Here is a 25,298-nt window from a genome sequence, read left to right on the forward strand (position 1 = left end):
CTTCCCCGTCCCATTCTCTGTGCCTTTTACACACCGGGTAGTGTCGGTCTTGCAGCCCAGCTCCTGTCCCAGCACTCAAGAGCACACGACACGGGCGCTGGCCATGCTAAACTGGGGAGGGTAGGTGGCCCCAGATGGGATGCAGGACTGCAGTCGGATGCTAGGTCTTTTGGCTTGTCCTGGGTGCGTGGACTGGCCCTCCGGGGATTCACTGAGGGAAGCAGAAGCCGAGGGGGGTGTGCCTGGGTGGCTTAGTCGTTAAGCGTCTGCCTTCGGCTCAGGGCATGATCCTGGGGTCCTGGGATCGAGCCCCGCATCGGGCTCCCTGCTCGGTGGGAAGCCTGCTTCTCCCTTACCCACTCCCTCTGCTTGTGTTCCTTCTCTCACTGTGTCTCTCTCTGTCAAATAAATAAAATCTTTAAAAAAAAAAAGAAGCCAAGGGGAGCAAGCAAGATCACACGGGGGATTTTGGGCCCAGGTGCCAGGAAGGAGGGCCATCTGTGTCCCTGTGGTTCTGATTTCAGGGTCTTGGCCCCAGCTCCAGCCTGGCTTTGGGCTTCTGCCTTCCCTGAGTCCTGAGTGAAGCCGTGTAAGTCCCTTCCTTCTCCTCTGACCTCCCCGTCCCCACCCCTCCCCCACTTTTGGTTGTGTCCCCTGAAGGGGTGACCTGGTGGGCATCTGGGCGGGGTGTTTAGGTTCATGCCACAGTGAGGACCTTATAAACTCACCCGCACACCCATCCTCGATAAACACACTCAGTGAGAATAGGAATTGATGGTCCTTCCCAAACATGGTAAAACACAGGTGTCTGAGCCCTAAAGTGAGCATCTTCCTCAAAGGGGGAGCTCTGAGGACTGTCCCCGAGGTCAGGACTGAGGTGAGGGGCCACACTCTCACTGCTCATTTACGTTGCTTTGGGGATTTGAGCCTCTGCCGTTAGACCAGAGGGAAACTCAGGCACCGGAATTGGACGAAAAGAGGGCAAGCTGTCTTTGCAGGTGGATGACCCAAGAGAGAGTCCACGATCAAGGTAACTCAGGTCGTTAGAGAATTCAGTAAAGCTGCAGCATCTAAAATGACCGATAATAGTAATAAAAACACTTGCCCAACATAGAAAAATGACTTTTCATTGTTTTTGTTTGTAGGTATATCTGTTTTCCCAGGTATGTTTTCGGTTGAATTTTATTTGTATCATGAACTGCTTTTTAGTAATTTGGTGAAAAGGTGTAGGGCTAGTTTTGTCTGTTTGTTTGATTTGTCTTCTTAAAGGCCTTGTTCTCTTCTTCCCTGTTGGTTCCCGAGATGTTCTCTGCTGTTTTCTTTCTCTGGGACGCTCCCTGCCTGGCCCTCTGTTGGCTGTTCCACGTGGGCTTTGGGGTGGGGGGTGTTGCTGCTCACGCTGGCCCGACCGTGACGATGGCGGGGGACTCCCTGGGGTAGCCTGGCATCCCGCTCAGGACAGGCCGGAGGCATCTCCACCGTGAATTCTTCACTTCTGAACTTTCGGTGGCCTTGGATGTTTCTTTGGCACTGCAAAGCAATTTTTAAACTAATTATTTTAAACCAAGATATTCTGTGGAAGTGGTCCAAGACGGCTTTCGACAAAATGCAGCTGCCCCTGGGGGGCTCCTGTGCTGGTTGTTCTCCTGGTTGGTGGCCTCGTCTCCCCAGCGTCACTCAGCGGGCCAGCCTCAGACCCGGCCTGCGTGAGCACTGCTGAGCGCTGAGCGTCTCCCACTCACTCTGAACACCCAGCCTCCAGTCCTCTGTGCAAAGCCTCTTGGGACAGTTCGGCCTGCCAGACAGCCTTTCAGTACATGTTTCCCTGGAGAGGGCCCCCCTCCGCCCCCTGCGAGCCGGGCTGCTCGTTCCCTGCACCTGCTCCGCACTGCTCTCCTTCACAGATCTCCCATTTTCCGGGGACTTCCTAGGAAAGGAAAGGCTCAGCTGTTGTGCTGAAGGCCCCACACAGTGGCTTCCACCACACAGACGATGGTTGTCTCCTGGGGGGTGATGCAGAAGTCCAGGGCTCATCTGGAAGCTCACTGGTGTTGGCGACCCAGGCTCCCGCTGCCCGGTCTGCCGTCCCCGGGGCGGCCCCATTTCTGCGGTGCGGTGGCACATGGCAGCACCAGCATTCCAGCCCGGACGGCGGGGTGGGCGGGGGGCTCCCAGGAAGCGGCACCCCACCGCTCGCGTCTGCTGGTGGGTCTAGCTGACCAGACACGTCAGTCTAACTCTGGAGGTGCTGTAGGAGAGAGGGAGGAGTGATTGGGGGGGCAGTCCCTGTGGGGCTGGACCTCGCGTGTGTAAAGCGTTTCCTGGCTGGGTGTGGCAGTCTCTCCCCGGGATTTGGAGGTGCACCCCTTCCAGCCTCCAAGGTTCCTGTTAAGAGATGCGGGGAGTCTGGATTCTCTCCCTCAGCTCTCTGGCCGCACCTCTGCCTCTCCCTCTTCCCTGAGCCTCCCTGCTTGCTCTAGCCTCTGCCCCGGGCCCATCCATAATCTTCCTGCTGACTGCTTTCCCGAATGCCATTGAATTGAGTGGTCTGCAGTTTCTGGGCTCCTCTCATTTGTGATGTCACCCCCCCACCCAAGCTGGGCTTCACAGACCCTCCCCCGGAGCCTCCGCTCTGGATGGCTGGGCCCCGCCCCCGGGGGTTCGGAGTACCCCAAGTGTCCGAAGGTCTGGGGACCATGCTGGTGAGTCCCTGTCGCATGTGCTTGAAATCCATCCCTGCAGCTCTGGCCACGGCCAGCTTTCTGAGGCCTCCTCTACCTCAGGGTGCCTTCCTCTGGTGCTGTCTCTTCATTCCTCCTTTTCCATAGAGTCAGCCCTCCATTTGGCCTTTGGACCCTCTTCTTGCCCACTTCCGGGTGTCTGCCCCAGTGGCCAGCTCATCCTTCCTACGGTGTCCGTCTGTCCACTTTCCCAAGAGGTTGTGGATTGTGATCTTGTCCTTGCTGCGCACTGGGATCGCCAGGTCACTCAAAAATGCAGATGCCCAGGCCCCGCCAGTTGGACCAGATGCCGTGGGGAGGCTCAGTGCTGCAGCCCCGGGGATTCTGATGGATGGGTCAGCCTGGGTTACCAACAACCACTGTAAACGTGTGGCCCTGGGAAAGAGGACACAGCTGGGAACCGTGAACTGAGTTCGGATCTAGCGCCCAGAGTGTGTTTCCTGCCTGGGAACACTATTCCCATCTCAGAAATCTTTCTTGTTGTCTTCCTAGGCGTCCTTAAATGAGCAGCCATCGTCGTGTTTCATGCTAACTACTTAAAAGCTGGACGACAGAGAACGTTGTTCTTAGAGTTAATTATTGTTGTCCTGTTAATTACCCAATGGAAGACCCCAAAAACCGGGAGAGGAAGGAAGTTTACAGACTCAGTCAGGGAAGGGTGTCGGGGGCAGCAACAGCTCTGTTCTGGACGGTCAGCCTCCCCAGCGCCGCAGTGCACACCTTCCAGAGCTTCCGTGAGAGCTGGACCTTCGGGGCCCTTGTCCCAGGGGCTGACCTGGGTGATTCTGGTTGCCTCTCCAGTACCTGTCCCAGATCTTTAGAGCGTCAGAGGAATGGACGTGGGATTGTCTGTGGTAGAGCTCTGTGTTCATGATCACATCTGGTTCTGGGTAAAAACTGCCTCTGCTTCAAGATGAGAATCAAGGCAGGGACATGGCAGTGAACTGGGGCTGACCCGGTTTCCTAAACCCGGCTGTCCCTCAGCAGTCATCTTGGTACCTGTTAGGAACACAGATTCCTGGGCCTTCTCCAGGAGGGTGTGATGGGCAGGTCTGGGCCCCGGCCTGGGGACCCATATTTTGAGCCACAGGTGCCCTGGGGGTTCTTGTGATTCGGGCTCCCAGAAACTCGCAGCAAGAGGGCTTTTGTCTCAACGCACCCAGCAGCTATGCCCTCTCACCCCGTTCCCCCAACCTCTCAAGGGCACTGGACACCCGCCCCCCTCCACATCCCCTCCTGGGTTCATGCCCCCCCACACCAAATATGTGCTGGCGCCAGAGTGCCCGGGTGTGGACACAGATGCCTCGCCCCACCCCGAGAAGCCTGCAGTAAGTCCGGGGCAGGCCCAGGCATCTGCATGCTCCCTCGCTTCCCAGGTGACTCTCCCCACACTGACAGTGAAGGGTTCTGGGGTGGGGGGGGGTTCCTGAATCTCGGATTGCCCCGTCGCCTGAGGCCTGGGTGTGCTTGCTCCCCCAGTCCTGGACCTTCTCCTCCCTCTTCATCTTTTCTCCTCGTGCCTCGCCCAGCCCCGTGGCCTCTGTGACCTTATCCAAGTGGCAACTGATAGATTTGTTCCATCCCACTTGAGTGGTCTTGGCATCTTCCCTGAGAAAGTGGCCCCGTGGACCTGATCTTTCTCTTCATTTTTCCCCTTGGCCGTTCTTCTCATCACTTGTGTTGAACGGATGACACCCTCTAGAATTGTGTGGCTGCCCTAACCTACCCCCCACCCCCGGGCCTTACAGCCTCCCTTTCTGTACAGGGGTTTTGCGGGGGGGGATTAATCATGAGATAATACGGGGCAAACAACCAGCGCATAGGAAACACTGGTTGTTATAAACAGCAGGCCCTTGAGCAACACGGTTTTAAACTGCACGGGTCCACCTACGTCAGGATTTTTTTCAGCAAAAACAGGACAGCCCGTATGTGTATTTTCTCTTCCTTACGATTTTCATGTCATTTTCTTTCCCTTAGCTGACTTTATTGTAAGAACACAGCATACGATACACATCACGTGAACAGTACGTGCTAATCCATGGTTGCTATTATGGGTGAGGCGTCTGCTCAGTTAGGTTCTGGGGGGGAGTCAAAAGTTATAGGTGGGTTTGTGAGGGGGTCGGCGCCCTTAACCCCACCGTGTTCCAAGGGCCAACTGTAATTTTTACTTAGTTTACTTGTTTTATTACAGTAGATGCAGGGAGCACACGGAGAACACATGCTTTTTCTCACATCCAGTGGGGCGTTTGTAAGCTATCATTTACTTGACCACAAAGTGCATCTTAATTTTGGATTCCCCAGCGTGGGACCTGTGAAGCCTAAGCTTCCAGAACAAGAACGTAACCACCTGCAAGTTAAGACAGTCCTCTAAATAAGCCCTGGTCAAAGAAAGAGTCAAGTCTGGATTTCTAAACGATCCAGAACTACAAATACCAGAAAGGAGAGCATTTCCTGTCAGAACTGGGTTTGGCTAAAGATGTTCTCAGAGGAGAGAGTGGGTCACTTGGAACTTGTGTTACCTAAAAAGAAAAATTAAAAATAACTGAGTGCTGGAATTGGAAAAAGAGCAGCAGATCCACCCCCAGGAAGGAGAGGGGCTGGGGTGGCGCAGGCCTGGCTGTGTGCTCTGGTCTTGGGACCCCCGGCCCCCTGCTGTCCCACATCCCTGCACCATCCCCCCCGCATCCCACCTCACAGCCACGGGACCTGTGAATGTTGGGCCGTCAGAGCCCTACCCCCTTCCCGTCCCTCCCTCCCTGGGTTGCCAAGTCCTGGGGCCCCATGCCCCTGGCATCTCCCCTCCCTGACCTGCCCCCAGCAGCGCATCGGTCTTGGCAAAGCATGGCTTGTGCCCGCGGCACCCGAGGCTCTCAAACCACGGACCTCACTGCTGTCTGCAGGATGCCGACCAGCCTCATCACTGCCCTTGAGACTCTCTTTCCCTAAACGTGCCTCTTGCTTTTCTGCCTCCGTATCTTCGTTCTTCCTGCTCTTCCCACCCGTGCCCATTCTGCGTGTCCAGCCCTCGTCCCGTCTCCTCCATGTTGCCTTGGGAGCCCGTCTCTCCCCGGGGGGTAGCAACCTTCACTTTGTCCTTATGCACCCTCGCACATTTTTTTTCTTTTTTAAATTTTATTTTATTATATTATGTTAATCACCATAATTACATCATTAGTTTTAGATGTAGTGTTCCATGATTCGTTGTTTGTGCATAACACCCAGTGCTCCATGCAGAACGTGCCCTCTTTAATAGCCATCACCAGGCTAACCCATCCTCCCACCCCCCTCCCCTCTAGAACCCTCAGTTTGTTTCTCAGAGTCCATAGTCTCTCATGGTTCGTGTACCCTCACACATTTTTGTTCCTCTCTTATGCATTTCCGCCTTTCTGCCACTTCAGATGGCGGAGATATTCTCAGGTGTTCATTTCCTGGCGATGGCGAGCTTTCTTGTCCTGACTTCCTCCCTTCCCGACTGCTCTGCAGAGTACAGTCTGCATGGAGGGAACTTGATGAGTGTCTGCTGAATGAATGAAAGACATCATTCGGAAAGATGGTTTGAGGTGATGCTGCTAAGTGGCTGTGTCCTGAGCTGTTAGTAGTTTTTCTCGGTTAGAATCACAGGCAGTAAATCAAGCTGGGTGTGGAGCTCCAGTGTCCTTAGATCAGGCTGCCAGACTGGGCCCCAGTCGGCGGGCACTTGTAGGACAGGCCTGGCTTTACAGTACCCTGCAGCAGCCGCGTCCCGCAGGGGAGCCCACACCCATCTGCCTGACCCTGCCTGGCACTTGGCTGGAGTGTGGGGTGGTCACCGACCCAACTGGAATGATTCTGCCTCTGTTGCCGAGGCCAGGGGCCTGGTCGGTTTCAGCTGGGGCTATGCCCTAGCCGCGGGTCACGTCGGAGCCGTGAATGGACGCACGACATGGGGAGCATGAGCATTGATTGGCTCTGGGAGAGAATGCTGCAGGTTCAGAAAATAAGGGGACGGGGTGAGTTGTTTTCTATCCTGTGCTGTCCCTGTGAGTCTGCAAATAAGTTTATCTGTGGGGACCCCTACTCCTAGCTCTAATGCACTCTGACGGTCTGTGCTGGGGCCCCCGATTTCCAGAGGGACCTTGCTGACTCGATAGGGCTCCCAGCTCTGCAGTTGACTTGCTTTGGAAAAAGAATAATGGGATCGTGACTGTCATAAAACCTTCGTCAGTCAGAGTTCCTGAGGTTCCACTTGTCACAGTGTCCTTGGTGTCCTCAGGCCAGCTGGAGGCCAGGCATCTCTTTCCTGGCAGAGAGGCCTCCCCGGCCCACCTGCGTCCCCCGCCGCCCTTCCTCCACTCTCCCTTTCAGCTTGGTGCCTTGGTGAGCTGTCTGTGCTCCATCCTCCTGTCTCTCTCATCGCCCTCTCTGGAGCTTGTCCCAACACTTCCCTCCTGTCAAGGAGTCCTCTGGCCAGCCTGAGAGCAGGTCTTGGTGCTCACAGTTCATGCAGCCCAACCTCTCAGCCTCTCTCCCTAGGCCCCTTCCCTCCCCTCCCTGCACCGTGGCCTTGGGGCTTCATTTATACCTCCAGCCAAACCTCTTCCCTGGACTCCAGCTGAGTCCTCAGGACCTCCCCTGGGATGGCTGATGGGCTCCCCCAGCTCTCCCCCTGTAGTGGCAGCCAGGCCCCTCGGTTGTCCAGCCAGAATTCCCGTGACCTCCCAGGACTCAGCTGGCTTTCTTGCAGGCTCTGCACCTCATCTATCAGCCAGTCCTTTGGGCTCTACCTTCCAAACATATTAGAATGTGAGCTCTCACCACCAACACCATCTCCTTCTGGTCCCCATTTCCACTGACATGGCCTCTTGCCTGACTCCCCTGAACCATGTCTTAACACTGCAGCCTCCCCATACTCTTAGAGCAGAAGTGCAGTGGGGCCCAGCCTGCCCCAGGCCCTGCGGGGGCGCCTATCTCACTCCCAGTAGAAGCCAGATCTTTCTTTCTTTCTTTTTTTTAGAGAGGGGGAGGGGGAGAGAGAATGTTAATTAAGTAGGCTCCAGGCCCAGCGCGAGTGTGGGCTCAATCCCACCACCCTGAGCTCGTGACCTGAGCCGAAATCAAGAGGCAGACGCTCAACTGACTGAGCCCCCAGGTGCCCCAAAGTCAGATCTTTTTATTTGTGCCACTTCTGTCCTTATGAGGCCTTCCAGGAAGGCCTTGCCCTATGCCTCCCCGGTCCCCCTTACCTTGCTCTGGTCCCTCGCCTTCCCAAGACGCCTGGAGCACTTCCAGCTGCGGGCTCTGTCCCTGCTGTTCCCTCCTCCCGGGCTGCGTTCCTTCCCTCTGCTGACTTTCCCCCGCCCAGACAACTGCACAGCTGTTCCCCTTTCTCTGCAGGTCACTGGAGAAAAGGTGGGTCTTCCTGGGCCCCCTGTGAAAGGTGGACCCCCTCTCTGACCTGCTCACTGTGCGCCCAAGTGCTCACCACGCCCTAACAGACAGCAGCCCGTTGGCTCCCCACCCCACCCTGAATGCAGGCTCACAGGGTGGGGACTTGGTCTCATGTGCTCACTGCTGCATCCCAGCTGAGCAGACATGCAAGGCGCCGAGTGAATGACCTGGAAAGAGTGCAGGGGCCCCTGGGCGGGAAGAACGGCCGCAGCATAGCGCCAGAGTCAGCCCCACGGGTCGCGCAGGGACGCTGCAGAGCACAACACAGACACCGCCCACCTGAAACATCCAGCAGCCAAGGGGCCACATGTTACCGGGGGTCCTAAGGCTGGGGGACTGCGCACAGCTCAGCCGGGACCTGAAGGAGAAGGCAGAAGGAAGAAAGGGCGGGCCGAGGCGGGAGGGAGGCAGGTGGTACACAGGCGGAGAGAAGGCTGGTGGCCCAAGCAGAGGCCATCTGGGAGGCAAGGTGCAGGAGGAGGCCTCCAGCCCAGATGCTCTTGTTTGCTTGGATTCCATGGGGCAGTTGGGAATGAGCAGTGTTTTGCACCTGTGGGAGGAGTTGATTTCACGCAAAATACAGAATAAGGCACAGATGCTCCTTTCCAGTTTAACAGGGGCCCTGCTGCATGGTAGACAGTGTGCCAAGCCCTTGGCTGGGGAGGAGGGAGAAAAGAGGTGAGTGAGGCACGTTTCTGACTTTTGAAGAACGGCTCTAGGGGGGTCCTGAGATGAGCAAGCAAATGCTGGTTTGGGCCCCCAGTCTCTTCATCATGCAGCTGAGCGCTCCTCCCCCTTCTCACTTTCTAAGAACTTTTGGTTTTGAAAATGTTGTTCTCTGCAGCTAAAGCCCCAGAGAGCAGCTTCCTGTCCACCCAGATGGCTCCGGGACACAGGGCACCCCAGGTGCGTGGGCTGGCAGGAGCTCCCGCCCCTCCTGGGCTGCCGGTGGGGCGCCCACCGTGGGGTCTGACCGCCCTGCTGATGCCTGTCCCACGGATTGGTGTCCTCCTGCCCACTGGCCCTCTCGGTGGCCTCCTCCAGCTGGGGACGTGTGTGGCTGGCCAGCAGTCCTTCTCTTTGTCCAGAAATGTGGCATGTTTTGCTTGAGAAACCCAGTCTGCTGTGCGGCAGCAGAATGTCCTTCACTGCGGATGTGCTGGGATGTTTTGTCTTTGGTGCCGGATTCGTTAGCTTTTGCTGCCCATTTAGCTGCATCATTAGGACCACTGACGGCCCCTAACAGTGTCTTCCCTGTTCAGTATCACGAGCATCTTGCACTCTTGAATTCTTACGTATTACTCTTCACCCTGACTTGAGTCTTTCCTTTGAGGAAGCTGACACCCCCTGGAGTGGTTCTCGGCCCTCAGAGATGCGACCCGGCCCTGCGTGGACTCCAGGCCTTAGCCTGCCCTTCCCAGAGTGGGGAGCAGGGAGGGGCTGAGCGTAGCATCGCCACCTGATCCATAATCTCTGTGGCAGTTGGGACAGGAATCCGCCTGCCCTACTTTCCCTGCTGCCTTGTTCAGAAGAGGGAAGCATCGATTCTCAAACAGCAGTAAGCACGTTCAGTTGTGACCTGACACAGAACGTGAGGGGTGAAACACGGCCAGGCAGCCCCTGTCCCCGGCTCCCGGGCACGTGGGGACCACAGTCCAGCAGTGCCCAAGGCCTCTGCCACAGTTCCCGCTTTTGATATTTTGACATTAGAAACCCATCATCTTTACTACCCTGTGTATTAATTGCCAAAAATAAGCCTTACTAATTACCTTATCTAATATTCCCCTGCCCTTGGTCGCTTTTCACAGAGGTGCCCACAGGTACATCTGGAACCTGGGAGGGAGACGCCACACTGTCTTGGGAGGTTGTCACTCAGCTGGCTCTCAGAATAACCCGTTGCCATTGCTGAGGGATGGACTAGTTAAAGTCGGATGAACTTACTATTGTTTTCTTAATATAGGAGGCTGGCACCCACACTCCGTCAGCTGGGATTCAATATAGAAACGGGGGCATCTGAAATCATCACCCACAGTGCAGGCAGTGCCCGTGCTGGGCTCTGAGCTGCTAAGTGCCGCTCTGGGTTTGTAGGCAGGCGTGACCCAGGCAGCCGGTCGGGCCTGGGAGAATAAATTTAACCCTCTATTTTTAAGCCAGCCAACATGTTGTCGATCTTAAAAAGCCCATGAGCAGTTAAATGTTAGATTCAAAAATATCTCCGGTGCCCGCCGTTTATCTGTATGTTGGTGGCCGAGCACGTCTCATTTCCTTCCTTCCCATAATTCCTGGAAGGGATGCAGAGTCCAAGGACGGCAAATCTACAATTTTGTTGTCATTTTTTAAATGGCGAATCCTGGGTAATGAGGACAGCACACAACAGACTGTAATTTGCCAAAGTGATGTTCCCGTCACGGGCAGCCCCCTTTGTGCCTGCGTGGGGGAGGAAGTGACACGGTTTCCCAGTGCGACCCTGAGAAGAGGCACGGTGTGGAAGGCTCGGGTGCTCGACGTTTCAGACTGAAGTGTAGAAAAGGGAGCAGGAGGTGGGGACTTCGGTGTCGAGGAGGGCCGGAAGCTTTGGCTGCTCTGTAGCACAGTTAGCCGCGAACAGTTGCAAACTGGGCAGGGGGCTTTCCACAGGGCGGGGGTTGTTTGTTTGCTTTAAAGATTTTAGTTATTTGAGAGACAGAGTGAGAATGAGCAGTGGGGAGGGGTTTAGGGAGGGAGAGAAGGAGAAGCAGGCTCCCTGCTGAGCAGGAAGCCCAACGTGGGGCGCCTGGGTGGCTCAGTTGGTTGGGCGACTGCCTTCAGCTCAGGTCATGATCCTGGAGTCCCGGGATCCAGTCCCGTATTGGGCTCCCCACTCAGCAGGGAGTCTGCTTCTCCCTCCGACCCTCTCCCCGCTCATGCTCTTTCTCGCTCTCTCTCTCAAATAAATAAATAAAATCTTTAAAGAAAAAAAAAGGAAGCCCAGCGTGGGGGGCTCCTGAATGCCCAGGACCTGGAGAATCATGATCTGAGCCAAAGGCAGACGCTTAACCCACTGAGCCACCCAGGTGCCCCCGGGGGTTGTTTTTAACAGAATTTACTTTTCTCAGTGGACACATGGATTGTAACGTATTGTGTCTACCGCCCTCGGTACTGTTTTCCAGTAACAGTCCTTACAAACATGTCAGGACCGGATGAGATTTTTCATTATCTTATTTCTGCACGGGCCACGTGACCTCATGGTTTTCTCCCAGCTACAGATGACAGGAGCGTCTCAGAACCAGCCCCACGCAGCGATGTGTCCCGGCTGGTTCCTCTCCCTACTATGAAGAGGGAGAAGACCGCTGGAAGCCCACATCTTATTCTAATCTTGACTTTAGATCAGCTCTCTTCCCTCTGAGCAGACACCAGAAGTCACTTGACACGCGGGACCCCAGAGGACCGCTGTTTCCAGCTCTGAAGGCACCAGGACACCTCCCTTTTCTTTCTTTTTTTTTGGGGGGGGGGAGGGGCAAAGGGACAGAGAATCCCAAGCAGACTCCACACCCAGCACAGAGCCCAACACACGGCTCGATCTTATGACTCTGAGATCATGACCTGAACTGAAATCAAGAGTCGGACACTTAAGTGACTGAGTCACCCAGGTGCCCCCAAGGAGACCTCCCTGATTCAAGGCCAAACACTTGAGTTTTGGACAGAGATTTTCCATGTAGTGAACCCTAAAGCCTACTTGGCTGTCACTTCCCATTGAATCGGCCATGGCCTCTGTGGGGGGGTATAGATTAATGAAGTAGTGAGAGCCTTCCTGCAGCTTGGACCCTCACAGCCCCTGCTCCCCTAGGCCGTCCCCCGTGGAGCAGACCCCGACCTCTTCCCAGGCCTCCATGTGCAGCAGAGTGTGGGATTGCCCCCCATCCTAGTTGCCTGCTGCCCATATTAGTCACTGTTCCCAGTCCCTGGGATAAATCCCTGATTTGGGGCACAGTCTCATAATAGACACCCCTAGGCCTGCCCCCTTATCTGGGCACTAGAAGTCTGTGAATTCGGTCCATAAAATGCTGATTTTTTGTGTGTGAGGTTTTGCAGTTCATCATGGTTCTCTCCCCTGTCCCAGCTCAGATTTGCATGCTGGCTGTTGGGGTTGGAGGAGGCTGTCTTTTTACAATTTTTTTAATTTAAATTAAATTAACATATAGTGTACTATTAGCTTCAGAGGTAAAGTTCAGTGATTCATCAGTTGTATATAATACCCAGTGCTCATTCCATCACCCAGTTACCCCATCCCCCACTCCCTCCCCTCCAGCAACCCAGTTTGTTTCCGACAGTTAGGAGTCTCTTAGGGTTTATCTTCCTCTCTGAATTCAGCTTATTTCATTTTTCCTTCCCTTCCCCTATGATCCTCTGTTTTGTTTCTTAAATTCTGCACATGAGTGAAATCATATGGTAATTGTCTTTCTCTGATTGACTTATCTCGCTTAGCATAATACCCTCTAGTTCCATCCACGTAGTTGCAAATGGCAAGATTTCTTATTTTGGTGGCTGAGTAATATTCCATTGTATATATATACCACATCTTTATCCATTCATCTGTCAGTGGACATCTGGGCTCTTTCCATAGTTTGGCTATTGTGGACATTGCTGCTATGAACATTGAGGTGCACGTACCCCTTCAGATCCCTACATTTGTATCTTTGGGGTAAATACCCAGTAGTGCAATTGCTGGGTCGCAGGGAGCTCTATTTTCAACTTTTTGAGGAGCCTCCATACTGTTTTCCAGAGTGGCTGCCCCAGCTTACATTCCCACCAGCAGTGTAAGAGGGTTCCCCTTTCTCCGCATCCCCGCCAACATCTGTCGTTTCCTGACTTGTTAATTTTATCCACTCTGACTGGTGTGAGGTGGTATCTCATTGAGGTTCTGATGTGTACTTCCCTGATGCTGTGCGATGTTGAGCACTTTTTCATGTGTCTGTTGGCCATTTGGATGTCTTCTTTGGAAAAATGTCTGTTCATGTCTTCTGCCCATTTCTTAACTGGATTATTTGTTCTTCGGGTGTTGAGTTTGATAAGTTCTTTATGGATTTTGGATACTAGCCCTTTATCGGATAAAGCATTTGCAAATATTTTCTCCCATTCTGTAGGTTGTCTTCTGGTTTTGTTGACTGTTTCCTTTGCCGTGCAAAAGCTTTTTATCCTGATGAAGTCCCAAAGTTCATTTTTGCTTTTGTTTCCCTTGTCTCTGGGGACGTGTCTAGCAAGAAGTTACTGAGGCCGAGGTCACAGTGGTTGCTGCCTGTGTTCTTCTCTTAGGATTTTGATGGCTTCCTGTCTCACATTTAGTTCTTACATCCATTTTGAGTTTATTTTTGTGTATGGTGTAAGAAAGTGGCCCAGTTTCATTCTTCTGCGTGTGGCTGTCCAATTTCCCCAACACCATTTGTTGAAGAGACTTTTTTCCATTGGACATTCTTTCCTGCTTTGTCAAAGATTAGTTGACCATAGAGTTGAGGGTCCATTTCTGGGCTCTCCATTCTGTTCCATTGATCTATGTGTCTGTTTTTGTGAGGAGGCTGTCTTCTTAAATGTCACTCTCCAACAGATACAGCAAGGTAATTGTATTGTAAGCATCAGTTTTGTTATCTGACAAATCACCTAGCTCACCTGGCTCTGGATTGGACATGCGCGCCTTCCCCAGCTTCAGCTGTGACTGATTATGAACCAGACTGTTATTCGGATATGGGCCCTACAACTTGCCAGTGGAGCAGCTTCCTTGGGTTGAATGTGATCTGTAGTCAGTGATCTTTCAGTTGCTCATTTTTCTCATTCATTCATTCAGCTCATTTGCTGATTTATTCATTCATTTTGCTCATTCATTCATTCATTCATTCAGCACAACCATTTCCTGAGAGCTACCTGACAGGTTCCAAATTGGGTGGGGACACAGACAATAAGGCGTGTCCCCACCTGGTCTGGCTTCCATGTCACAGGTGCTACAGACGGTCTGGGGGTGCAGCACTGGGGGGTGTCTGGCATCAAGAGGTCCCCCAGCTGCAGCTGTCCTTCCCCGGGGTCCTCCCTGGGCTCAGAGCTGACCCTGGTCCGTGCACTCTGGGGTCCTGTGATATTTTTAGTAACAGTGAAGTCACTTGTGGAATCTCTTCCTGCATTTTGGATAAATGGGGAAGAAGCCCTTCTTCTATTTATTCTCCCATTCTGACGGCTTCTGCTTTTCAGGACACACAAACAAGGGGTTAGTGGTAGGTACTTCCTGTGTTCCAAACACTACTTCCGATTCAGACTCTACCTTCTCCACCTCCTTACCTTCCTCGCCACCCCCAGCCCTGGAAGCTGATGGCACCGCCTGGTGGCTCACACTGGCAGTTCTGGTCTCCTGCCCTTCCATGCCCACGCACGCTAATTTTGCTGTCACCCCCACCTGTTGCCATGATCTTGCACTCTCTTCTTCATATCCTATCTCAGGCAGGAATTCAACCTCACATCTCAGGGTTGCAGGTCCTGGATCAAGAGGCAGGTGATGCAGCATGGCCTCTGGCACCCCCTGGCCAGGGGCTGGTCCCCACTCTACCCCGAGCGCGTGCTGTGCCTTCGGATGCACACCTCTGTGTCTCCAGTTCCTGCTTTGAAAAATGGAGACAGTACCGTGCCTCTCTCCCAGGGCTGCTGTCCAGTCACTCCGTCCTTCACTCATTCATTCCTGCGTTCCGTGTTTATAGGGAGCCTTCCGTGGAGCAGACACTCGGGATACATCCGTAAGCAAAACACAGTCCTCTCCCTCCAGGGCCGATCTGGCACAAGCGAGTGCCACCGGCCCCTCGGGAAACCCAGCTATTGCTCACGACCAGCTCACTGCTCCCAGCGACACCGTTGTTTCTGTACAACACGTCCACTTGGTTCCATCTCCTGGGCCAGACTTCACAGTCTCCGCCATTTTCTCTCGAAAATCCCTCCTTGTCTCTGTCTCATCAGAAGGACCCTGATGGTGGCTCCATCTGAGAACAGGACAGCCGCACATAATACATATTCTGTTACAAACGTCTAAAATTTTCCAGTTAAAATGCCCTGAACACTCCCCGGAACGCTAAAAAGGGGGGAGCATTTTAACTGTTTTCCAGTTAAACCCCCTCTCCGTAATTTCTCCCAGAATCCTGTCTCTTCATCATTCTTGGGTTCAACTATTCCTAGATTCCGGATTGGTATTTCCTTAACGTACATACTGGTGCAGTGGTCCTCGTGGCAGATGCAGCCTCTCTTGACACTTCAGACTGAATGAGCTTTCGTTGGCTGCCCGAGGAGGTGTGCTTATCGTACTTAGAGTAAGTCTGTGGGGACATGCCTTCTGAATTCAAAACCAGCAAGCAGGGGCCGCTTGTCCAGCTGTTGGAACACCTCAATTCTTCGTGAGGCAAACCGAACCAGGAGAACTCCATCTGTGGACTCTCACTCGCTCTGCGGAACTGAATGCGCATGCATATGCATGCACGTGCATGCCTTCACACACATGCTCACCCCACATGCATGCACACGCATACACAGTCTCACACGTGCATGCACACACACCCATACATGGATACACACACCCCTGCACATGCATGCACACCTGCATACACACACTCCTGAACCCGCATACACATGCACACACCCCCGCACGTGCATGCACACACCCCTGCACATGCATGCACACCTGCATACACACACTCCTGAACCCGCATACACGTGCACGCATCCCCCCACACCTGCATGCACACACCCCTGCACATGCATGCACACCTGCATACACACACTCCTGGACCCGCATACACGTGCACGCACCCCCCCACACCTGCATGCACACCCCCACACGTGCATGCACACCCTGAAGCCGCACCACGTCAGGAGGTGGTCCGTGGGTCTCAGACCTCCTTCTGTGCCCTCTGTGGTTCGCACGTGGTAAGGGGAGGCTATCACTTGGACTCCACCCTTGTCCCCTGAGCAAAGTGTGTGATTCTCACTTAGCGTGTTTCCTGGCCTTCTGAGACATTTCACTTCTCTTTTTCTCTTTATCTTCCAAATGTCCGATCTGTTACAAACTCTCCATTTAAATTGGTGTTGGGTTTTACAGACCTTCGCTAGTCCTGCGTGTCATAGCGGTAGGTGCCCTTACGGGGCAGCATGGGGCTCACCCGTCACCTCTCATACCAGCGCTAGCAGAATCCAGAGCTCCGAGGGCCATCTGCCTGCCCAGGGTCCCCAGCCAGGCAGTGGTGGGGGTGATGGGGTGGTCACGCCCCCTCCGTCTGACCCGAGTCCAAGCCTGCACCACCGTGAGGGCAGGGCCGTGCTCACACCACCGTGCGGTTCATCCGGAAGCTGAGGTGGCCTTCCAGGGAGGCAGTCCATTCTGACAAGCACAGTGAGTTACCCAGGTGCTGTTTTGTGTTTTTCCCTCCTTGGAGTGCGGGGCTGGGGACATGGCTGAAGGGCCTCTGCCCTGCCAGGCTTGCACTTGCCCCACCTTCGCTGAGGCCCCCTGCTGTGGGTAAAGACCCAGAGGGCCTGGTGGTGGGCTTAGGGAAGGCTGCCTGTGTCCGTTTGCATTAACAAATTCACCCAGCAGAGGCTGCTTGCAAAGCAAAGTGTGACCCTTTGTCTCAGACCCCTGAGCCAAGCTGCTTGAAGGCCAGAGGCCCCCTGCTGTGCAGGAGCCCCCCCAGCCTCAGTCGCCTGGAGATTAAACCTGGCGCCTATGATTCTTTCCTCTCAAAAGAGCTATTTCCCCAGCATTCTACCTGCACAGTCTTTAGAATCGGACCAGTATGTGTCAGAGCCTGTGTTGTTAATTTGAAAACTGGGGATACCGATCCCCTCCTTCTTGGATGAAGCAGACCAATATGCCAGTCTCTCTGAAAGCACCTTTAAAACAGCAGGCAGCAGCTCAGTCTCTGTCCCCATCTGGTCATTTACCATTACCATCATAGAGCAGCATCTTCTGTCAAAAAAAGTCACAGTAATAAAAGCATCCTTTTTTAATCAAGAACAGGAATGTGTTTTTTCAAACCTTTCTATTCTGGAAATGCTCAGATATGCACAGAAGTGGAGAGAAGAGTATACTGGACCCCATGTGTTCCTCTGTCTCCCAGGTCCCTTGTAAGTAGTATCTTCTGCTGTATTTGTATGAGGTCCCTCCAGTATGGAAGGGACCTCTGCTCTTTTTGGCTCTATTGTATTTTGTTTTCCCCACACAGTAAAGAGAGTTTAGCCACCAATGTTTAAAAATTGGTAGATTTCTCGTAAATGTATAGGTCCCAGTCTTGTCTAGAAGCATCAGAAGGCAGGGAGCATGAGGCCCTCATTCCTAGGGGTGGGAGGGAGTAGGCGGGGCCAGGCAGCGGCCCTGCTCACCTCCCCACACCATCTGCCTGACCCTACAGGCGTTTGGTTCTGCAAGCCTTATCCTAAACATGCTTCCCCATGAGCCTGGCTTTCATGAGTGGGATGACATCTGTTTTTCTGCCTCTCTCTGGATTTTTAGAAAGCATTCTGTATCCTAGGGTGAATGTACATAAGTTTGAAGTTCTTTCTTTCTTTCTTTCTTTCTTTCTTTCTTTCTTTTTTTCTTTCTTTCACTCATTCATTCATTTATTTATTTATCTTTAGAGAGCAAGAAGAGCGTGGGGTGCGGGGGGCAGAGTGGGAAGGAGAGAGAGAATCTCTAGCAGACTCCCCACTGAGCACAGAGCCTGATGCGGGGCACAGTCTCACAACCCTGAGATCATAACCTGAGCCCAAATCAAGAGTCGGACGCTTAACTGACTGAGCTACCCAGGTGCCCTCTAAGACTTTTGATAGCTGTTTGATAGATATCACTTCCTGCTTTTACAGGTCAAAAATGGTTGAATATTGACAATCTCATGTAGTTTGGTCTAATAAAAGACATGGTTTAAGTGTTTAAATATGAAATAAGTAGAATGTGTTGTTCTGGGGGGGGGCAAGACTTGGGGGTGGGGACACTAGCAGGTATGTAGTTGTGATCCCGTGCAATTAAGGGTACAGTTGAGCAAAAGCCAATATCTGCAGCCTGTGGTTTTAAAATCACCTTGGCCTTCTGTGAGCCTGCTTTTCTTGTTTGTTTGTTTGTTTGTTTGATATAATGGCTTTATTGTGATGATTCACATACCATACAACCCAACCATTACAAGTCTTTGATTCTTAGTACATTCCCAGTTACACAACCATCACCACAGTCAATGTTAGAACATTTTCCTCCCCCCAAAGAGAAGCTCCATACCCATTAGCACTCACACCCCGTTTAACCCCGGTCCCCCAGCCCTAGCAACTGTTAATCTGCTTTCTGCCTCTACGGATCTGCCTGTTCTGGATCTGCCTGTTCTGGACATTTCTTATAAAGGGAATCCTACAATCTCTGGTCTTTGGGGTCTGGCTTCTTCCACTGAGCATTGTGTTTTCAGGGTTCGTGTGTGTTGGTGCTTTGCTCATTTTTGTTGTTGGATAATATTCCACCATATGGATGGGCCACATTTTCTTCCTCCATTCATCAGTTGATGAGCATGTGGGTCGTGTCCCCTTTTTGACTATTGTGAGTAACGCTGTTATGAAATCCGTATACAAGTTTTTGTGTGACCATGAGTTTTCAGTTGCCATGGGTGCATACCTAGGAGAAGAATCACCAGGCGTATGGTAACTCTCTGTTTAGCCTTTTGAGAAACTCCCGACTGTTTCCAAAGCCGCCACACCGTTTCCATCCCCACCAGTGGTGCGTGAGGGTTCTGGTTTCTCCGTGTTCTCACTGACACTTGCAATCTGACTTTGGATGTGGCCATGCCAGTGGATTTTGTAACACAACCTTCCTGGGGGCATAAGGTACCTGGAGAGGGTAGGAAAAGGATTGTCATTTTATTAGCAGCCTAGACCATCATCCGCTGTGGTCGTTTTCGGAAACTCCTAAGGAAGCCAGGTTCTCGGCATGAGCTTCAGCAATGCCCTGATCATGCACCCCGTACCCTGTGCTGGTTGTGGTCCCCACTGGCGGGTAGTGGGAGGGCTCTGTCTCTTACGACTGGTTTCCAGGGTGGGAAGTAGCCTCGCCATGTCTGACCTGCCACGTGCCCCTTCTCTGTGCAGGCGTCACCATGAAGCTCATGGACGAGGTGGCTGGCATTGTGGCTGCGCGTCACTGCAAGACCAACATAGTCACTGCCTCCGTGGACGCCATTAACTTCCATGACAAGATCAGAAAAGGTAATGGGACTCCGCTGACAGAGAGAAGGCGGGTGGCCGTTGGCTCTCTGGCTCCCTTTGCCAGTTTGCTTGTGGTTCACACCCAGTGTCGCCCGCGCCCTGCTGTCTGCCTGTTTGCCAAGAGAAACGGGAAGCCAGTCTTGCGCTTTGTTCTTGTTGATGCATCTGTGAGGCTAGGATTTGTTGGTTTGATTTTTCATCTGGTAAGACCCGTAATTCAGATGTGTTTGGGGCCTTTAGGCTACTGAGGAGCACCGTAAACCCCTCTTAAAATGCCCCATGAACAGACACAGCTCCAGCGACTGGTGCCTCCAGATTTTACACGTTTCCTCTGGGGGAGGAATAGATAATCTATGATGTAAGTAGTGGCAGGATCTGTGCAGAGAAGCCCATGGCCCACAGTCCTCGGCCAGCCTGCCTGCACCATCCATGCAGTGCTGGGGTTTGGTACTTCCCCTGTCCCAGAGACTCGGCAGCCACCCAGGAGAGCAGGCCAGCTCCTCACGCCCATCCCATGTGAGTGCTGAGTCCCGACACATGGTGATTTCTGCGTGTGTTGTGTCTTCTGCGGTGGGGTTCTGGGCCCCAGAAGAGTAGTGCTTCGCCGCGGGGTCGGGTGGGTCGGGGCTGCGGGGTCGGGTGGGTCACGGCTGCAGGAGCCTGGTATAGATTCGAGAGCAGCCTCGCTGGGAAAGCTGTCAGGTCGGACCCGTCCCCGGCTGGGAGGGGTGCGACATAGACGCCTCCGAGCACTGCTCTGTCCTGAGCCCCCCAAGGCCGTCCTGAGCCTTGGAGGCCGCGGGGCCAGTGCCGCCAGCAAGCTCTCCCCTGCAGAACACACCGGTGGTGAATGCCCAGGTGCGCGGCCAGAAGGGTCCAGGCGTTGGAAGGGTAGGGGGCTGGCTGCCTGCCCGCCCTGGGTCATCGAGAGCAAGTCCAGCATACCCTGGTAGGGTCTGGGTGCTTTTAGGGTAAGGAAATGGTCTGCGGCACCACTCTCTCTGCTTTGCGAAGTCCCTTTGTAACTGAGGGCGTGAGGTGAGTGACCGTCCCCTCCCGACACGTGGTGATCTCTGCGTGTGTTGTGTTGCGTCACTGTGGGAGTTGTGCCACAGACATGGACATCAGCGTCATTTTAGAATTTGTCCACAAGGGGGTCTTGTCATCTTGGGGTTGCCCCCATGGGCCTCGGGTGCATATTATGTGCAGCGGTGGCACGAAAGTTTCGGAAAGGCAGAATCCTGCGCCAGGATTCTCTCTATTTCTAGAACTCCTCCCTGGACAAATCCCTGCGATCAGAACTTCATTGTTAAGCACAGCTTCGAAATCTACAGTGGAAAACGCACTTAGATTCCATGACCTTGCTCTGCTCTGTGTCTCCCAAGTGCCCTCTGAGAAGCGCCACCTAGGGAAAGAGACTTTGTGGAGAGCCGGCTGGTTTGCTCAGTGTCATCCGGCTCAGTGGATGTGCTGTGCAGCTCGGGCAGGGCCGCGAACTCTCCTTGGCACCCAGGGCCCTTTCTGGGACCCATTTAGCAACGTGGAAGCCATTGGGGCAACCTGTGTGTGGAGCTGCCCTTGACGGGCGCTTCCAGTTTCTAAGACGTTCCTCTTATTCCAAAACACAGAGAAAAGGTTCTTCATCTTCAGAAGCCATAGTTCTGGCCGGACGTTCTACTCTGGGTGGGTTTCCTCCAGCAGGCAGAGTGAGGGGTGGGCTGCGAGGCCTACCTGGCTGCACCCTTGGGTGCTGAGCCTACACAGCCCCGGCCTGGAGCCCGCACCGCCCAGGGCCCCCGTGTCAGCAGCCCCTGGCGGGCAGAGAGAGGCTTTCTGCTTTCTCGGATCACTTCCTTGTTTTGTGCATAAAGGGATGTGGGCCACACTCGCAGCTAAGGAGTCTGGCCTTTCTGTGCCAGCGTCCCCCAGGCGCTGTTAGACGCTGTCACACCTTATTTGTTGTTTTCCAGAGGAATGTCCCTGTGTGAGGTAGTGGGCTCCCCCGGGCCGTGGCTCTGTTGGAGAGCCGGCACCAGTGTCCCGGGTCAGGTCTCAGGCTGGCAGCATGCCGGCCACACCTGCCTCAGTCACAGAATGGGCCCATCTTGTCCTCAGTTCCGGAGGCAGAGGTCCCTGCAGCATGGCTCCTTTCCTCCCCCATTCTTTGCTCCTTTCTGGGGACATGCAGTGTGAGGCTGGGGGGACCCTGCCTGCTGTGGATTCTTGAGCGCAGGCAGACCTGCTGGGGTCCCGTTAAACCCCAACCTGTGGGTTCTAGTGCGGCCTCCACACTCCTGCCATCCCTGATGATGCTGCCCGCCCGGAGGCTGGGTGGGACCCCTGCACACTGTGCCACCGTGGGGCAGGGGCAGAGTTGAGTGCTCTGGAGAGTGGTGTTTGTGTCCCAGGGCTGCCCCACAAGGGACCACAGACTGGGGGCCTCAAACAGCGGACCTTTGCTCTCTCACAGGCTGGAGGCCCCAAGTCCCAAATCCAGGTGTGGGCAGGGCCACTCCAGAGGCGCCAGGGGAGCGCCCTTCCTGCCTCTTGCAGCCTCTGGGGGCATTTGCTGGCTCATGGCCACATCACTCCAACCTCCCTCCACCTTCACGTGGCCTCTCCCTTCTCTTCTTCTGCCTCTTATAAGGACACTTGTCACAGGATTTAGGGCCCACCCAGATAATCCAGGAGGATTTCATCCTGAGAGCCTTAAGTCAGTGGCATCTGCAAAGACCCTTATTTCCAGTAAGGTCACATTTGGAGGTTCTAAATGGACTTACGTTGGGGTGGAGGGCACTGTTCAGCCCACTACACATGCTTTCTCTCCTTACAGCTTGATTCTAGTAGACACTAGCTTCACTTTCTCTTTTGCAAAATTGTGAGGTGGGTAAAATCTCTTCTGTGCACCAAGTTGCCCCTTTGCCCACATGGATGTGAATGTGAGTCCTCCCTTATGAGGGTCAGCGGTAAAGTCAGCACCCAGGCCAGAGAAGGAGTGCCTCTGAGGGGCACAGAGGGGAGGGCCCGCGGTTTTGAGGACAGTCATACACCCAGGGCTGGGGCACCTGCCTCCTGAGAGCAGCCCCACTAGAGCAGGATTGAGAGGCCCCATGCTTCTCCGGCGGGGGGCGGGGGGGCACCGATGAAGGAGCCGTGGCTTTCCTCTGCGCAGCAGGAGACAGGGTCAGCCCCGGCATGCCGAGGGCAGCTCCGAGCTCTGTGCTGCTCATCTGTGAAAGGGAATCAGCTCAGGGACTGTTTTCAGGAACATTTTCATGGGAAAGGCACGTGCCGGCGGCTGAGCCGCGGGGCCCCCTGGGGCCGTGGTCACAGGGCAGCAGCTGCCCACAGCCAGCGTCCGGCCTCCTCAGACGCACTGCCCCGGAGGGTGCAACCCTAAGAGGCCACCACTCCTCCCCGAGGGGTGCCCCCCACCCTCTGACGCGGTGGGGAAAAGCCCAGAAATGTAGACCCATCGCCAGCCACACGTGCCCCCTTCCTGTGAGCTCGCTGCGGCCACTCTAATCAGTTACCGCACAACCCGGGCCTTAAAGGTCCCGGGCCCCCTCCCTCATGCTTCTGCAGGCCGGGTCCACGGGGCTGCATTCCTGACGTGGGGCCTGACGGGCTGGTGCAGCAGAGGTGGCCAGCACCGCGGGGTAGGGTGGGTTGATCCAGGACCCCTGCATCGCTCAGGGCAAGCTGGTGACACTGGAAGACCTGAACGCTTGCCCCGTTGCTGATTGTTTCCCTCTAAGCTGAGATGTGAAAATGCCAGGGCAGCTGTCGAGGGCAGTAGAGGTGGCACGTGGTTCCTGTAGCTCTCAGGGTTCGGGAAACCCTGGCAGGAACCCCTAAAGCTGGAGCTGTTGGTGGAGAAGCCGTCTCCCCAGACTGTTGGGGTGGGAAGTGAGGAACCTTCTGGAAAATGCTTTGGGCTGTGTTATGTAAGACACACCGAAGTTACTTCACTACCTCCCTGCTTTTCTGAGGATCGCTCGCTGCCGCTGCTCTTTTTGGAACTTCAACACTGAGCTGTTCTTAACGTTTGAAGTCCTTGGCAGCCCCTCAGCTGTGGTAAGAGCGACTTTTTATTATTCTGTTTGCCCAATCCCGGCAAGCCGTGCCGTCTGCCCTGGGAGGGACGCTCCGCTGCTGGGGGTCAGGCGGGCCCCAGAAAGAGAAGGGAGCTGCGCTTCCCGAGTGTGCATTAGGCCCCGCTCGAGGGCCATCCGGTTTATCTGCCCCGTGCGGCAGGAAGCCTACTCATCCCCACTTCTCCGGTCTGGAGCCCGCCTGGGCTGCAGGGCCGCACAGCCGGCTCCGGGGCCAGACCTCTGAGCCCCTCGCTCGGGCGCCCCCTCACTGCCAGGCTTGATCAACACGGGCATCCGCTGCCGCCGGGACCCGGGCATCACCGTGGCGGGTGACGAGCCTGTACCCTCACTTCAAATGCAGCGCCATTCACCCTTGACCCTTTCGCAGCTGCCAGAGTGGCGGCTGGCCCGCGCAGTCCTGTGAAACCCTCTTCTGGCTTTCTCAAGCCTCTCAAAAACATGGCTACGGCTCCTCGCAGTTGGGGGAGTCCAGCCGCGAGGAAGGCACCACTCTGTCCGTGTCTCTGGCATCGGCCTTGGCCCGGGGCCCTTTTCCCACTAACGTTAGTCAGTCCCGCCTCCAGCTGCGCCCTCAGTCTCATCAGCTTTGCCTGGGGGGGGCCGCCGACCTGTGCCGTCCCCCACACCAGTTGCTGGCCACCCCTGGCTATCTGCATCATAATTAAAGGTAAACAAAATGGCAAATGCTGCTCCTCTGTGGCACGCGCCTCGTTTCAAGTGCTCAGTGGCCACACGTGGCTGGCGGCTGTGTATCAGACGGCACAGAGAGAGGACCTTCCCAGCATCACAGAAAGTCTGCTGGGCAGCGCTGGTCTCTGGACTGTCTGGACTCTGTCCCCAGCGTCTGATGCTCTTGGACGCATTTCCATAGACCCCTAGAGGTCCTACGGGCACTCAGTACAGAGCCTAGTGCCCCAGCGCCCCCTTCAGCGGGGTCCCCCCGCCACTCAGCTTGCTGCAGAGCTGGGTGCACAGGCTTCCCGTGAGGCAGCCTGTGCCCCCAGGGTACTCTAAGCTCGCCATCTGCAGGGGCACCCCGCTCCGATCTCGGGGGTCCAGTTGGGGTTCACTAGACAGGCCTGCTTCTCGGCTTCTTGCTGGTACTCAGGGGGCTCTGCTTTTTTCTGGAATTCACAAGAGGAATTTGCTATAATCTCCAACTTCCAAATTCAGTTAGGTATCCAGTGGTTGGAACCACGAGATCGGAGACAGAACTTAACAAAATACCAGACAGTTGTGTCCCTTCATTTCGGTTGGATACCTTGTGGCAAGACAACTACAAGTTTTGACTTCCTGAGCCCTTGATGGAACCGTGAACCGATTTCCACATGTGGCCACCGACCATCCTTCCCACTGGAAACCCACCAGGTCTTCAACCGTGTGGCTTCCGGGATCCTGGCCCAGTTGCCTTTGGAATTCGTTTTTACTTGGAGCTTCTTCAAGTTTCTAGATTCCTTGTATTGACGTAGAATCCCTGCTTGAAACATGGAAATATCACATGAAGCGGTAGAAACATGTGATAAAACCATGTAAAGGTAATATTCTCTGAGCTTTATAAGGTATCGTGCTCCTGATTTTATTTTTTTTATTTTAAAATATTTTATTTATTTATTTGACAGAGAGAGAACACAAGCAGGGGGAGTGGGGGAGGGAGAAGCAGGCTTCCCGCCGAGCGGGGAACCTGATGCGGGGCTCGATCCCAGGACCCTGGGATCATGACCTGAGCCGAAGGCAGCCGCTTAACCGACTGAGCCACCCAGGCGCCCCGTGCTCC

General features: G+C 54.4%; 1 protein-coding gene across 2 annotated transcripts in view; it reads left to right on the forward strand.

Moving 5' to 3' along the window:
• ACOT7 (acyl-CoA thioesterase 7) overlaps positions 1–25,298 on the forward strand; it is a 105,988-nt gene that overhangs the window by 59,389 nt on the left and 21,301 nt on the right. For both annotated transcript variants that reach the window (XM_054513172.2, XM_045898831.3), the window contains exon 7: positions 19,290–19,406. In XM_054513172.2, the coding sequence (XP_054369147.1) occupies positions 19,290–19,406 (117 nt within the window). The remainder of the gene's footprint in view (positions 1–19,289; positions 19,407–25,298) is intronic.

Source organism: Mirounga angustirostris, unplaced genomic scaffold, assembly GCF_029215605.1.
Source record: "Mirounga angustirostris isolate CCGP_5_RB_7025 unplaced genomic scaffold, mMirAng1.0.hap1 SCAF_4, whole genome shotgun sequence".
NCBI classification, from domain to species: domain Eukaryota; kingdom Metazoa; phylum Chordata; class Mammalia; order Carnivora; family Phocidae; genus Mirounga; species Mirounga angustirostris.